Source organism: Nylanderia fulva, unplaced genomic scaffold (genome assembly GCF_048542155.1).
Source record: "Nylanderia fulva isolate GAGA-0341 unplaced genomic scaffold, ASM4854215v1 Scaffold1, whole genome shotgun sequence".
NCBI lineage: Eukaryota > Metazoa > Arthropoda > Insecta > Hymenoptera > Formicidae > Nylanderia > Nylanderia fulva.
In genome coordinates this window covers 3,043,094-3,060,613 of record NW_028189192.1, presented here as the reverse complement: position 1 = coordinate 3,060,613, position 17,520 = coordinate 3,043,094, and the positions used below count along the sequence as shown (strand labels likewise).

Sequence of the window (17,520 nt, the reverse complement as noted above, 5' to 3'; positions counted from 1 at the left end):
ATATATTGTTCTATATTCTTCTTCCATCGTACTTTACGTTGACGTTTCTCTTTTTTGTTTGCCAGATTTCGTCTGTAATTTTTTATCCCACAAAATATGATGAATATTTCTCACGCGTAATCAATTACACGGTAATTGATTACTTGGAGTTATCGTCAATTAATGAAATGCGTTTTCAATGAAATGCACGCAATTAGCGGCACTCTTGAAACAAGCTGTTTGTTGCCTCCATCCTAAATAACAACATATGTATATGTATATATAAATATACGTACATCGACGCATAAATATACATATTAATTTTCACAAATGTTTCCATTTAATATCCATTGTCTCACTCTCGCGAGGTTAAAATAGCCGGTCATTATTGCAAATTACAATTAACTAGTAATATACGCACGGCGCGATGCATCGATGCAAAAACGCGAGCGTGATGCAGTTCTCTGTACATTATGCGGCGTATCACGTTTCGTCGAAACTCTCTCTCTATCGCGGCGGTTAAAAATCGAAAAGCGGAAAATGATCCGCGTGGGTTGATTAAATTTTTTTCTCTCCATTAGAATACAAAAAAATATGTCGACATTAGATGTATAATGATAATATAGCGCTCTATATTATAAAACATATAATTCGATTTATCGATCGATGTATTGTCGCGCGACGATCTCCCTCCAACATGCGAGAGATTTTCCATCGCTCGCGACTCTGCGGCGGCCTTAATTACATTTCTGCCGGTCGGCAACGTTCGCGCTGGCTCGCGATAATCATTGATGAACACGTAAGCCCGCAAGAGAAGTCTTTCCCCTCTTGTATCGATATCTATCGATGCCGACCAACCGGCTGTATCAGAGCGATATCGGCCCGGCCGATCGAAAATTCAACGTGCAACGTCCCGTGTAATCCGATTTACTTTTCGGTTCGATGCATCCGCGATTTCGACTAATTATTATCCGCGTTAATTAAAACGTGTCGCGTACAGGAATATTAGGATCCATTAATGTAATGCACCGGTTGTTTCGAACGAGAAAGGCGCGTCCGGCCGCGCCGGATGTCGTTTATTAATTTTAATTAACGATCTGAAATTAGAATGATTCCTTTGTGCGCGAGAACGGGGCCTCACCTTGGGAAAATGAGCGCTATTCTTTCGAATCTCTCCCGTTTTATTTACACGAAATATATCTAACTGTCAATCGTGAAATAGGAAATTATTTGCATGCCAGTGTGTGATTACTTTGGATTTGTTCGTCGGAGTGGAGTATACTCGATGTCCCGGTTGATCTGTTAATGACAGATTCCTGGGATTTTTTGGAGTTGATTTTTCCTCGGCGAACATGTCGAGGTATCAATAGTTTTCGAGTTATATAAGCAATTGAAAATTAGGGGTTTTTCGCAAACTAAACTGTGGAAATAAAATATTAACAAATTTACATTTTTTCAATTAATTTTAACTTACTTTAATAAAATTTTAATTTAAAGCTTAATTACCAAGATACATAATGGCAAAAATTGGGAACCTACAAAAAATGGTCTCCCTTGACATTTTCGCTGAGGAAAAATCATATCTCCAAATGATCCCATGAATCTGCAATTATCAGATTCACCGATGAATTCCGACATCCTATATATCTTGATAATCCTGAATGTTCGATGTATATCTGGATAATCAAATTGCATTCAAATGCACGAGCAATCATTTGAACGAGAGAATCTTCGAATCCCAGAGCTGACGTATCAGCTGATTTTGCTGAAATCGCGCGTATTCCTTATCGCGGAATGTCATGGTTCGCTGGATTCCGGAGCTAAAGCGAGCAAAGCCGGACGAAAACGTTAAGAGGGCGCATTAAGTGCACGTGGCACGTTGCAGCAAAGTTTCACCTTTTAATTAGTCGTCACGCGCGACGCGATTCCACCCTGCTATTCTCGTCCTTAATCGAAACCGCGTTTCTTCGAGATTGCACTTATCTCGCGCACTCGGCGACGTCGACGTTTCTTAATGGTCGACCTTGCACGATTCTCGCCATGTCTCGCAACAGCACGTAACAATCGCGACCGGGACATCTTCTTTCCGGCGTCTGCTTTCTCGCTCTTTTACGAGCGACTCTCGGATTTGTATATTTCAGCGAGCACGTGCGACGCGTCATGTTGTCGAGGGAAGATTTCGCGGGATAAATGTCGCGGACGAAACGACTTTCGACAGTCGGAAAGAGATTTATCACCGGTATATATCGCGCTTGAATTTTCTCCTCCTCGCCGAATTTGAATTTTCACGCATTTACGAGGACGCGTATTATTGTACATTGTGTACGTGCATGCGTCGCCTTTTCATCCCCCGCGTGATTAATCTCGCATTTTCGACGGAATTTTTCTCGAGTCATCATAAATACATCATAAATACACGTCCGCGTGTCACGGATAATTCAATAAGCATATAGGCAAGAAACCTCTGCGTCGCGCAAAACCGCATCGTGAGTTTTCACTTTCTGCCCGCTCCCTCTTATATTGTCCCCCGGGAATGTGCCGTATTTTTTTGCACGATAAATTTATCGTCGCCATACGTCAGCCAGAGCCTGTCCGACTACTAGCTCGTCCACTTATCTACTGCGCCTTTTATTTCAGTCGCCAAGTGACAAATAACGCCTAGCCCGTATGCGTATAGTCTGTGTGTGTTTGTATCTCCATTTTTAATCGAGGGCCCGTCGTAAATCCAGGCATAACCGCGATTTTTGCCGACTGGAGTATTATTCGGTGAGGCCGGGGAGCTAAAAACTGGAGCACACAGCGGTCGCTCTGGGAAACAAAATAAAATTTCCATTCTCCGCAAAAGTTAAGGTTATTCGATAAGTACCGCGGGTGCACTTTCGCGAGGCTGTTATCACCCGCAATATCGTACATATATGTATTTGCACGCGGAATGTGATATTTGTTCGTTTTCTGTTACTCTCGACTATCTTTTAAAGCGTCGCGGCCGCTCTCTTTCTCCCCATTGTCTCATAAAATTCTATTGTTTTATACGTTTTTGCATGTGTCGTGTATGTAGAGAGAGAGAGAGGAGCGCACAGTTGTTCTATATACCGAACATTGCGGAGTCGCATGTAACCGTGGACTGACCCCTCCCAGACCTGGTCACTTATCTCCACTGCGTTCTTTGTTCCAGGCGAAATTGGAAACGAAAGCGCTGAAAGCGAAGAGGCCAGGATTCACGGACGAGCGGTACAACGAGACCAGTTATTACGTCGAGCACGGTCAGTATCTTCCATTAGACCAGTTTCGAATTTAATCCTCCGCGCCAGGGTACCAAGGCCACCTTTAATGCCGCCGAATTAACGCGGCGTCCCCGGAATTTTCGTCTCGCATTCCAGATTTCAGAGAGAGAGAGAAACTTGCGCGTCGATTTTTCGAATCGAAAGCGAATCAACGCGATATTGTCGAGAGAGTTCTCTCGATGACTAGAAAAAAAAAATAAAAATAAAAATTGTGCGGCGAGTCCCCTTAAACGGAATAGGTTAATTTTCAGCCAACAATGTTGGCTTTGCACTCGTGCGTTCGAGTCCGCCGACCGCGAGTCAAATAATCGCGGCTAATCCCCGGCGGATAAACACAACCGGCCGCGATAATCCGTCAATGATCTCGTCGGGAAACTAGGACGACTGCGGGGAAATCGAATCCGAAAAATGGAGTGAAAATTGCGACGCAACAGATTTTACGAGGCACCAGCGTACATTTCCTCTTCCGTGTGGTTTTATCATCGATTTCCAATTTCTCCATTACTTTCGAATTTTTCGGGACAGTTTAGATAAGCTGAAGCGGCGATCGCGCGCGTTTTCGAAAAGGATTTCTATTCGATTGACAAATCCCTAAGGTACTGATATCAATTCTTAAAATAACAATGACGATATTATGCGTGTCAAAATATATTTTTTTAAATACGTACAATATTTAATTCTCTTACTTAAAACCATGCCATTTTTATATGTTCGACTCGTCGCAAAAATATATATAAGACAGAAAGGAGTTCTAACAGCTGTACAAATATAAAATTCGCATCGAAACGACATAAAGAAATCCCTATCTTAATCTTTCGACCACGTATAAGGATGCCCCGCGGCGAATTCAAAGGAAAGCTTGAAAAGAGACTACAATAGCGTATTCGCTTCGTATATTGGTTACGGCCGTTGTCGAACGACTTTAATATATCTCTTTGTGGAATAAAACTGTCGCGTCACGTATAAATTCGCCGTATAACTCTCCGATATACGCGAAAGATATTATTTGTATGGCAGTTAAGTCAATATATTTCGACTAGACCAGTTTATCTTGTGCCAATATGTGTCCCGCGGATCGGAGTAACAGGATACTCGAAAGAGAGAGAGAGAGAGAGACACATACACAGACCCGATCTCTCCGTACTCTCGGTTCATGCGAGAATTATCGAACGCAGATACATCCCTAGGCAGAGACACACGAGAGCTCATTATCGCAAGGGCGAATCCGTGATAACGCGACGGCGAGGAACGCGAGAAATCCGAGATCGCGCGCTGGAAATGGAAAAGCTGACCGGGGGATAATTAAATTACCATTTCGACGAGACAGAGAGAGGGATTTATCGGTCCATCATGTGCCAATATGTGTATCCGATAATCGATGCGAATACCGTAGAGACGTCGCTCCATTCCCGTTTTCGCGAACTCCCTCTACTGCGACATTTTTCCAACGGATGCTACCACCGGGTCGCTTCGGGCAAAAGTTTAACGATTCTAACAATAAGTGAATTGAATCGGCTTGTTTCCTCTCGGACTGCGATATTATGGGATCGAGGGATGTAAAGATTTTTCTTCCTTTTAACGTCAGCCGATTTACGCTTCACGTGATGCATCGGTAAATTGTAGATGGAATTATGAGCACTCCAAAATTTGCATACTTCCGATAAGAGAGTGGATTTTATGATGTTACGTCGATGACACAGGATATATGTTGCATATATAGTTTTTTTTTTTTTACATAGAAATTTGATTTTTAAAAAACTCGTAATATAGAGATGCTGTATTATAAATATATACTTTATAAAATAATAATTAGTCATTAATGGAAAAATAAATTTGCATTCGATGAGAGAGTGCATTTTTTTTGATACATTGCACGGATGACAAGATATTATATTGGTTGCAAATATAATTTTTTTTTTTACACAAAAAAAGGTTTTTAATAAAACTCTTCTATAGAAATTCGATTTTCGAAAAACTCGTAATATAGAGATGCTGTATTATACAATAATACTTGATTAATAATTATTAGAAAAATAAATTTGCATGCTTCGATAAGAGTGAATTTTTTGATATATTACCTGAATGACACAGGATATTATATTTGTTACAAATATAATTTTTGTTACACATAAAAGGTTTTTAATCAAACGGTTTTTATAGAAATTCGATTTTCGAAAAGCTCGCATGGAGATGATTTATTATATAGAACACTTAATTAATTAATAATTATATGAAAAAAATAAAAGTGTAAATGCTATTTCTCAACATTACGGAGAACCTTATAAGAGATAAAAATTATGAACTTAATAAATTTCTTCCGATTGCCACGCCTTTATGAAATTCCCCACGATGTTCCGACAACGCGCTCGCAATTTTTTCTCGTCTACTTTTATTCTTCTCAAGTCAGCGAAATATCACAGGGCGGAAAACGACGCGACAGAGAGGCGTTCGCACAATATTAGCGCTTTTATCTTCGAGAAGGGCGTCTCCTCTGTGCGCTATCCACCCGGAGCGATGCGGCGAAACTTTTCAGTAGTTCGAGTCGGCGTTTCTCTCGCCGCGCTGCTAGTCGGCGCGATTAACGTACGGGAGAGAGAAAAGCTGCGGCGCCGTCTCGGGTGGGAACGATCGGCCGGCATTGTCGGATACGTGAGGCACGCCGACGTGGGCTCATTATCGCGAGTTAGGGTTGCCGTTCGCGATAACGGCCGTTTGCGGCGCGCAAAGAGCGAGAGCGAGAGAGAGAGAGAGACTGGGAGGAAGTCGAGGCGAGAATACGGAATTGCCTTCGGCGGAAGACGCACGAAGAAAGGGCCAAGGGAGAGGAGAGAGAGAGGGATGCTTACAGGGAGAAAGGGATCGATCGATCGGATATTTAGACGGGCGACTGGCAATATCGACAACCAATATCTGCTCCACATTCGAATAATAGAGCCGCACGGGCGACGCATCTCCTCTCTCTCTCTCTCTCTCTCTCTCTCGGCGAAACAAAGACCTATTAATGCCACTAGGAAGATAGACAGCTGCACATACGTTCTCCGCGACTACGCCCCCGCCATTTTCTCTCTCTCTCCTATTCCTGGTGCATCTTGCGCCCCTTAAATGCACCACGCTCGATCGAACTCGAAGACGTCGCGGGACGCTTTAGGTATGTGTGAGAATTAAGGGCGGCGCATTGTCCGGAGTAGGTCAAAAGAACTTGCTTTTCTTCAAGTTATAGACACACACACACACACACATATGTCTAGATGCTCGAATAATAATTTGCCATTTGTCTTCTTCTTATTTCTCGAGGAGAAAGATGATCCAGCATTTGTTCGTGAAAAAAATATTAGGAGAAATGTAGGAACATATCAAGAATTCTCGGGCAGTGATATCGCTTAGAATTTGATAGAAGCTACAAGATCCCATTTTGGTAAGCCTTATTCGCCAAAATTGCGGCTTTTACCATTCTGAGGGTAGTAGGCACTTGGTAACGGCACAAGCGTCGGATTTGGAAGCCTCTGAAATCCGAAACGTCGGCTTATATACCGTCGCGCGCTGTACACGATGGGATCCTCGCCATCTGCGATCAGCTATCCCGGGCCGACACACATGCGCATACATATACACATATACGTACTTTCGAGTACGCTTGCGACTTACGGGCAAAGATTGGGAAAGGCCGTGGCTTTCTACGTGATTCAAATCTAGATCCGATCTTATCCCCGAGTTAAGAAGCCTGACGTACGTTATCGAGCCGAGAAATCCTGGGGTCTCGATAATTCGGGCCTCGACCAACCAATCCCTCTCTTTTTCTCTCGATCTCTTCTTCGCGATCTCTCCTTCGAATGAAAAAAAAACTCTCCTCCGGAAAGATCACGATAAATATCGCATTTGTATTGTTTCATTCCAATTAATTGTAAATCATGATGGATTCTTCGAAGAGAAACACTTGGAAGAGAGGTGATGATGGTTCCTTGTCGCCGTAATTTAGATCTTTCGAGATGCATCGATCTCGGTCCCTTCTTTGCAATCATTCGGATAAAAAAAGACTTTCCTCCGGAAAGATCACGATGAATATCGCATTTGTATTGTTTCATTCCAATTAATTGTAAATCATGATGGATTCTTCCGAAGAGAAACACTTGGAAGAGAGGTGATGATGGTTCCTTGTCACCTAATTTAGATCTTTCGAGATGCATCGATCTCGATCCCTTCTTTGCAATCATTCGGATAAAAAAAGACTCTCCTCCGGAAAGATCACGATAAATATTTGTATTGTTTCAATTGAATAAATTGTAAATCATGATGGATCCGTCTGAAGAGAAACGCTCGACACGAGAGAGAGGGAAGGTGAGGTGATGATGGTTCCTTGTCACATAATTGAGATCTTTCGAGATGCATTGTACCGTCCTCTTCGCATTACGATCCAACATGCGCCGCTCTAATTGGCCACGAAGACACTCCTCGCGGCTTTGTGCCCGCCTCGTTCAAAGACTAGTCTTGGCACACTCCTTGCGTCCGACCGCTCTTTATGAGGGGAGAGAATATGTTGGCAGTCCTTCGCGATTGCGGGAACGCAAGCTCGTTCGACGGCCCGTCCGTCGGAAGCTCTTGTGCGATATTTCCTGATCATACTCTCTCTCTCTCTCTCGCTCTGCTAGAGGCTCTCGAGTTGTAGAGCGTAGTAACCGCGACACGTGACATGAACCATTGTCGGTGATTTCGTCATGTTCGGTACATTTATGACAGCAAATCGCAATTCTTTTTTTTCTCTATTTTTTCCCTCAATTTTTTCCCCTTTATTTTTTTCCATTTATTTGATTGTATATTTTTTATTTATATATTATATACATAAGTATATGTATATATTATTATATATAGAGAATTTTCTCTCTTAGAATTTATCCTGAAAAGCATAGTAATCGTGGAACAATATGGTAGTGGAAGAATTTTTTTTATTAAGATTTACACTACGATAAAAAATATTAATATGTACATAAATAAAATTCATCGAACATATTTTCTATCTTATTGTGGTAAATAAGTATTAATATTTTTTATGATATATAATAATCGGGGAAACTCTTATAAAAAATTCTTCCAATACCATATTGTCTTACGATTACCGTAATCTTCAGGATAAATTTTAAGAGAAACTTTTCTCTCTGTATAAAAATTATTAATTATATATATTTTATTATTTATATATATACTTTTTTATTATATATTTATATTATTACATATTATACATTTATAGAAATTGCGATTACTTTATTATGTACAATATTTTATAATGAGTTTTTTATATCTGCTGGATATCATCAGAAAGGTTACTCGAGATCGAGGAAATATTCTCTATATATTTATTATTACAATTTTTCGTCGAATCTCTCGGGATAAAAAAGAGTTAATATTTTTTTCTCGCTTGTCCCTTCAATTTACCCTGCAATATTGGCTCTCGTCATCGCGACGCGCGAGATGGATGAGTTTTGACGGCGGATATCGGAAATTAACGCGAACGAAGCACGGCTGAAACGCTTAATTGGTTAATTAACGAGATAGTAGAAACGGCATCAGGATGAGAGTATACGAGCGCGTCGTCTCGTAACGCAACGTAACGACATGAAAATGCTAAATCCCGAGATTTCGTAGCTCGCGATGTAATACAGTTCGGCGGCAAGATAGTGGCCGTAATAGAAGTCAGAGGCCGCCGTCGGGTCGTGATATAGGACTCTGCAAGTTTATTCCATGTTTTACGACCTTCCTACTTTGATGTCTATACGAACTTCTCCGATCGCGGGAACACACGAGAGAGCAGGGAATCGGTAAACGGAACGCATACGTTATTTCCGCTAAACAAATTTTTCCTTCCTGCATCTGCCTTTAAGAAAAAAAATTGACATAATATCGATATCAAATTCTATACAGATTTTTACCTCTCTATTGGAAGAAAAGAGAGAAGCAAACCGATCTTCGCCTTCTCGAAGGAGAGTCAGAGTCTCATGCAAATAAGTTACTTGTTCGCGACTTGAACGCGACCTAATTCGCATTCAAGAGTTGTCCTGCATATTTAGTTCACGGCATGTAACACCAAAACAACTTGCGTGACGAAGAATTTGTCCAACTTCGCGGCACCACGTGGCCTGTGTGCTGCTTCGTTGACGACAGTTCGTGCTTCATCCTTCGTACTTCGACGGAGGACAAACAGATCGTGCGCGCGCGATATATATACTAAACATCGTTCTAAGGAGCTTATATATGCATTGATTACGTAACTATAACGATCAACAACCTATACTTGGCGCTATCTAATGATCCGCTTATAAATCGTTGCGTCGCGTCGGTGCAATCATTAGATCGACACGTCGGATTTTAAGCGATGACAGATTTAGGACGTGGATTAAAATGCCCGGGCGAATATGAAGCGCGTGCGAAAAAAAAAGGTAAAAACTGTTCGCTATTTCACACGGCGCTTTAAAATCTCACGCGCTGATCAACGGTGCCAGTAATAGATAGAGAAGGTTTTTTTGCGATTCAAAAATATCAAATACACACATTTTTTTTTATTAATCCGAAAATTAACAGTTGTAAAACGCGAAAGCTTTTTTTTGATCAAGCCTCGCGTTTACATTTTATGTTTTCTACTTGCGAATACGTATCGCGATGTAATGCAAATTTTTCCATCGAAAGAGAAATACATGATTATTATAATGGAAGCGTATTACATCCTATTTTTCTTCGAAAGATTCGTGGAGGAAGATAAAAAAAACCGCGCGGTCGGTTTTTAACAGGGTATAACTCCTGTGCGTGCAAGTAGTTACGCTCGACCGAAGGGCCAGCCCGGGTCAGTATAGAAAATTTCGCACACACGTAGACGTCGCGCAATAATTGGAGCGACATGATTGACATTTTAGAACACGAGTTCTGATAGCTTTTTCTTTTTTTAGCGTACCTGATTTTTCGCCGACGGGGATTTGTTGACTCGTGAATATTACATGTACATATACATACAGTATTCTCCATAAGTTTGGAAAGACCTTATACATTTTACGCAGTTAAACAATCGCGTAACAGCGATCTGTGCAGATTTGTCGTATGAATAAATCATAAGATATTTGATAAATGACATTTTTATATCGTCATTTAAATATCTTATACCTAATATAGTTAATATATATTTAAATGTCATTTTGATATTGTCATTTGAATATCTTACGATATATATTCATATATACAAAAAAATCTGCACAGATCGCTGCCATGCGATTGTTTAACTATGTAAAATATAGGGTCTTTCCAAACTTGTGGAGCGAACTGTACGTATATAATACTGCGTTGAGCGTTTGAATTTTTGTTTCGGCGAGAACGGAGAGCCATCGATCGCGGGCGGGATTAATTTTTACAATGCCTTATTATCCGCCTTCCACAACGATAAATTCTACCTGTATCTCGGATTCGCAGTCCGCCTCGCGTTTCGCTCGCGTTTAATCTTATCTCTCCGCGCGAATTACATACGTCTACCGGGGTAGATGGCAACACACGAGTCTTGAATTTACTGGCTGAACGTCAGGGGGTATATCGAGATTACACGGAATTCGCGTGCGGCGCGATGATCCGCGGAACAATGCATCGTCGTCGGGGAAATACTATTCGCAAATCCATGCAGCATGGGAGTTTCACGAACGCGCTCATTTAACACCGAATATTTATTGTAAAAAAAAAAAAAAAAATCGAGACAGAAAGCGAAAAATAATGCGAAATATTTAATCAGATTTGATCGCGAAGGAGAGACTTGTTTCGAGACTTGTTCGACGAGAGAATTATTATCGTAGAATTTATAGCTTCGTCCCGAGACACGCCGGATGCGTTCGCCGCATCCAGCATTCAGATTTCAGCCGTGCCGGGTTGATGCGGCTTCCTTCCGTTGTCCGTCCGCACGTAGATACGCGTTTTACGCGTGTTATACGCGGAATGAACGGTCGCGGTTTTCACTTGGCAATCGTAACGGAGCGACGGTTATTAAGGACTCGCGATAACGCATATATATATATATATACACACATGCACGTGATTGTTCGTATCGAAATACACACGCGTGCGCGCACACACAAATGGGGGGTGTGTTATGAATTATACATATACATATACATCGGCCGGGGGGAAAGATCGATACGGTATTTCGAGGATAGAATCGCGGACCGATTTAAGTCATATTTTATTATCGTCGTTTGTTCGGCCGCGCGAATGCCACGGAATAAAAATGTGACAGGTGGATGTGCGGGACGTTATATTCGCCCCTCGATTTTCGCGAGATACGTGATAAATAAATGGATAAATTTGTATCGCGCGAGATACAATTGAATCAAGCGATTGTATATATACGAAAACACATTATACTTTCTGACAAGTTTGTGGTTTAGTTTAGCTTTTTTTTATTTTATTTATTTTTTTTTTAACAAAAGACCTAAGCTTTCCAGAAATTTTTTCAGCCTACGCTGGATGCGGCAGATAGGGCGTTTTATAAAAAGGCTAATTTTACGGAAAGTTTCCCTTTTCTACCGCGCGAGACCGCTAATGCTTATACAACAGATTAAAAAAAGATTAAAAAAAATATACGCGGCATTTCTGGGTAAGAGAATCTGTAGCGTACATTGAAGCATACATAAACATATATTATGCGAGCGTGGAATTATATTCTGTGATAATAATTTGGTGGTGGGATTGTTTCTGTTTACATATATGCGGAGACACATTCGCCGCAGCTTTTGCATTTTCACGTGACGCTTATATAGCGCAAAATTTTACATTTAGATCTCGCATAACGTTATTAATGGAAGTGGTTTTTAGTTCGAAAAATAGAGAGATAGAGAAAGAGAGAAACGGCGTTTATGCGGCAACTCGTCAATAAAATTCGTTGTCAAATATTTAGTGATACCCAGCTGCCGCTCACACCGCACCGTTCATGAATTTCGCAGGAACGGACGATTATTTTCGCTGGATTTCTCCCGCAGGACCTTTGGGAATGAGGTTCCTCGATCTCGTGTTACGTCTGCTTGTGAATTACTCACGCAATAATAGTTAAATAAATTAAATCTACGTAACGGGATAAATAAATTTTATCGGATAGTTGATCACGTAAATTATATAAAATCGACGATCGCCAATCCTGCCTGAAGATATTTACATGTCGTTAACGTTCTAGCAAAGAAAAAAAGGAGTTAAATACTTTCCGAAAGGATTAAACACGCTTGCTCACAGTCTTTTGCATTCTAATTAACAATTAGATATAAGATAAACATTGTACATATATATAATCCAATATATACACACATATAATAAATAAAAATTTCCATTTAAACACATTTAGTCTATGTAATAAAGGTTTGTGTATTGCACACACATGAACCTGTGAGCGAGGGAAAAAATGATGTACACGCAATGTATGTATAATTTAATAAAAGAAGACACGAGAGAGAGAGAGAGAGCGTCGTCTTATCGCGATCATCTGTGCAAAGTATTATATATTCGAAGGGAGAGTCGCGAGAGGAAAAAGGCGAGCAGAAAAATGCGAGCCGAGTATGCAACTCGGGGATGTTTACTCCCGATGTAAAAGCGGCCGTGCGTATACACAAGAGGGCTTGTGAGGGTGAGGGAGAATCGCACCACGTGTGTGCTCTGCGCGGACGATCGATAGCGAATGAAACCCAAAGCAGCCCGCACGACGACACCGCCATTGGTTTACTACTCGTAAAGCGAGGCGTCGCGTCGTTCCAAACGGGCGGGATATGTTAGGGTTCACCCCTTCGGGCCTCTGGAGCAACCCCCGAGCGAGGTGACTCACGACTACGAAGCGGCAGCTTTGTTCCCTCCGACTTTCCGAAGGCCCGGCCGATAATCGATACCAGGAATCACTCTGTTCTCTATACAAAATTAGTACTGTCCCTTCGACACGATAACGCCTTAATATTTTATATAGTCGGGGGTTTCGATAAACACGAGACTTTAATCCGGGGGAAATTCGAGATGAATTTCATTTTCGAACGATATGTTCGAAATTTAATTACATGCATATATGGATGCAAATGGTTATTTTTATATAGGTATCTGTTTAATGGTATTAAATATCGAATAAAGCAACCAAGAGTTTTATTCTGGAATTAATCTGAAATTATTAAATTCGATTAAGAGTATACGTGCATATATACGTAAAATCTCTAATATATGTTCATATTTTTTTTATTTCTCGACGTCGTTGATGATTAATTCTATTTTAAAATCCGTCTTGGAAATTGGCTGAGGGTATCAAATATTAAAGAAGATACTATTAAAAAAGTATTGAATAATAAAATACCGTTCTTATAGAACGACTTTTGCACTTTTGTATCTCAAAGTTCTCTCTCTCTCTCTCTCTTTCGAGAAAAAAAAAAAAAGCTTTCCTTTCAAATTACAAGCTTGCGTCAGACGTTTTGATCCTTCCGGCTCGAGAATCAACTTCTATGTACATCTTACGTCGACGATGCGCCGCGAGGTCGGGATATCTCGGGTCGACGAGGGAAAAAGATTTTCCGTGGCGAAATTCCGTGGACGGATTTTCCGTGCCGAGTATCGACGGGGAGAAAAGACCGAGAGAAAGAGAGCGCGGAATCCGGATTATGTTACAGAATAAAATGGTGAGACGCGCCCGAGAGGGTGGAGCGAAGGGAGAGAAACAATGGGAAGAGTATACGGTAAAGTCGAGGGGGCCAACCCGGGGAAACAACCTCCGACATCGGGGGCAATTACTGGCCCGTTGCAATGAGCAAGAAGGCGGTCGTGTCCCATTGGTGTGTAATGGTATCGTAATTACTTTAAGCCACGATCGCGGTCGATTCGACAGAAATCCGCCGCCGTCGTCTGAAAATAAACGAACCGAGTTGAGGAAGAGGAATGACTTTACGCTCAATTGCGACACCGTCGACCGATACTTTGCGGTTAATATTACTGCTACTCTTGTTGATTGAATTTTTCTTTTCTCATTATACAACTTATGTATTTTAATACGAAGGAGAGAATTCTTTTTTTTTTTTTTTTTGTTTTTTTTCCATCGCGATCGAATATGTATTTTTAAGACGCGTGACATGAATTTCTGCGTCGTCGTCGAGAGGAAATTCTCTTATACGGTATATATATGAGCAGGCCGCCTAATCTTTTTTCTTGTCTCTTTCGTTCTCGTTTCTTTTTTCTCCCCTACGCGCGAAGACGATTTTCTTCCGCTTCTCGAAAATTAAGCTCTCTTGCTCATATAGGATTTTACGATTGGCCTCTTTCTTAATAGCATTGTCACATTCAACATTGTAACACGCATTATTAATTTTTAACTTGGTTAATTTTCGATACTTTTTTTGTCTATAATAATTTTGCGACATATTTATTAATAATAAAACGATTACAACAAGTTGACGCAATGTGAGTATAATCACGACGAAGAAATACTGTCAAGTTAGATTAGATTATTACAAAAAAAAAAGATAATTAATTATGTCGCAACCAAGCATGGCCCAGAATAAATTACCAAGTATTGGCCAAACATTATTTTCTGTTTTCTTTCGTTCTCGTTTCTTTTTTCTCCTCTGCGCGCGAAGACGATTTCCTTCCGCTTCTCGAAAATTAAGCTCTCTTGCTCATATAGGATTTTACGATTGGCCTCTTTCTTAATAGCATTGTCACATTCAACATTGTAACACGCATTATTAATTTTTAACTTGGTTAATTTTCGATACTTTTTTTGTCTATAATAATTTTGCGACATATTTATTAATAATAAAACGATTACAACAAGTTGACGCAATGCGAGTATAATCACGACGAAGAAATACTGTCAAGTTAGATTAGATTATTACAAAAAAAAAGATAATTAATTATGTCGCAACCAAGCATGGCCCAGAATAAATTACCAAGTATTGGCCAAACATTATTTTCTGTTTTCTTTCGTTCTCGTTTCTTTTTTCTCCCCTGCGCGCGAAGACGATTTCCTTCCGCTTCTCGAAAATTAAGCTCTCTTGCTCATATAGGATTTTACGATTGGCCTCTTTCTTAATAGCATTGTCACATTCAACATTGTAACACGCATTATTAATTTTTAACTTGGTTAATTTTCGATACTTTTTTTGTCTATAATAATTTTGCGACATATTTATTAATAATAAAACGATTACAACAAGTTGACGCAATGCGAGTATAATCACGACGAAGAAATACTGTCAAGTTAGATTAGATTATTACAAAAAAAAAGATAATTAATTATATCGCAACCAAGCATGGCCCAGAAAAAATTACCAAGTATTGGCCAAACATTATTTTCTGTTTTCTTTCGTTCTCGTTTCTTTTTTCTCCCCTGCGCGCGAAGACGATTTCCTTCCGCTTCTCGAAAATTAAGCTCTCTTGCTCATATAGGATTTTACGATTGGCCTCTTTCTTAATAGCATTGTCACATTCAACATTGTAACACGCATTATTAATTTTTAACTTGGTTAATTTTCGATACTTTTTTTGCCTATAATAATTTTGCGACATATTTATTAATAATAAAACGATTACAACAAGCCGACGCAATGCAAGTATAATCACGACGAAGAAATACTGTCAAGTTAGATTAGGTTATTAAAAAAAAAAAAAAAAAGATAATTAATTATATCGAAAATTAAGCTCTCTTGCCCATATAGGATTTTACGATTGGCCTAATATTGGCCTCTTTCTTAATAGCATTGTCACATTCAACATTGTAACACGCATTATTAATTTTTAACTTGGTTAATTTTCGATACTTTTTTTGCCTATAATAATTTTGCGACATATTTATTAATAATAAAACGATTACAACAAGCCGACGCAATGCGAGTATAATCACGACGAAGAAATACTGTCAAGTTAGATTAGATTATTACAAAAAAAAGATAATTAATTATATCGCAACCAAGCATGGCCCAGAAAAAATTACCAAGTATTGGCCAAACATTATTTTCTGTTTTCTTTCGTTCTCGTTTCTTTTTTCTTCCCTACGCGCGAAGACGATTTCCTTCCGCTTCTCGAAAATTAAGCTCTCTTGCCCATATAGGATTTTACGATTGGCCTTATATTGGCCTCTTTCTTAGCATTGTCACATTCAACATTGTAACACGCATTATTAATTTTTAACTTGGTTAATTTTCGATACTTTTTTTGCCTATAATAATTTTGCGACATATTTATTAATAATAAAACGATTACAACAAGCTGACGCAATGCGAGTATAATCACGACGAAGAAATACTGTCAAGTTAGATTAGGTTATTAAAAAAAAAAAAAGATAATTAATTATATCGAAAATTAAGCTCTCTTGCCCATATAGGATTTTACGATTGGCCTCTTTCTTAATAGCATTGTCACATTCAACATTGTAACACACATTATTAATTTTTAACTTGGTTAATTTTCGATACTTTTTTTGTCTATAATAATTTTGCGACATATTTATTAATAATAAAACGATTACAACAAGCCGACGCAATGCGAGTATAATCACGACGAAGAAATACTGTCAAGTTAGATTAGATTATTACAAAAAAAAAAAGATAATTAATTATATCGCAACCAAGCATGCCCAGAATAAATTACCAAGTATTGGCCAAACATTAGTTACCACATATCGGGCCAAGAATTGGCGCTATTGCAAAGACTGGCAATCCTATATCGGTGGCTAACCGACAGTTCTATTTCTGAAAGCTCAAGAGAGATCAATCGCTCCCTCAATCGTGACTACTTCTCTTATCTCGATTGTCAGATGACCTGTCCCTTGCTTCGAAGGGACGAGGCACAAAAGTACGCGTCGTCAATGTTCCGGCGTGTCGAGGGCAATTTAATTAAAGTAACGAGCGACGAAGAGAGAGAGAGGAAAAGAGCGGTCGTTTCTGTTTATCCGGGTTTCTCCTCCGTCGTTCCGTTTCGGATTTTTACACAGGTCAGCTCTTACTGGCTTATCTCTCGACTTTTCCGCAGACGTAAACCGCGGCCTGCGGTCCCTTTGACGCGAATGTATTTTTGCTCTCCGCCGCCAATTTTCCTTCCTCGACCACTCGAAAAGGCTTTGTATAACGATCGCGCTTCCGTTATTTCTATTCCCGCAAGTACTCGGGGCTCTAGTTGGAATAAGTTTATTCTTTCCCTCAGAAAGAAAAATATATAATATACATATATATATATATTAGGTTAAAAAATTCTGGTAATACGATTCTCTCTTCGTCGAGAAAAGTATACA

At 39.8% G+C, this 17,520-nt stretch overlaps 1 protein-coding gene across 2 annotated transcripts in view; it reads left to right on the top strand.

Annotated features, from left to right (window-relative positions):
* Positions 1 to 17,520, top strand: part of LOC114928505 (pseudouridylate synthase RPUSD2) — a 129,722-nt gene that overhangs the window by 85,477 nt on the left and 26,725 nt on the right. For both annotated transcript variants that reach the window (XM_029299742.2, XM_029299743.2), the window contains one exon: positions 3,155 to 3,242. In XM_029299742.2, coding sequence (XP_029155575.1) covers positions 3,155 to 3,242 — 88 coding nt within the window. The remainder of the gene's footprint in view (positions 1 to 3,154; positions 3,243 to 17,520) is intronic.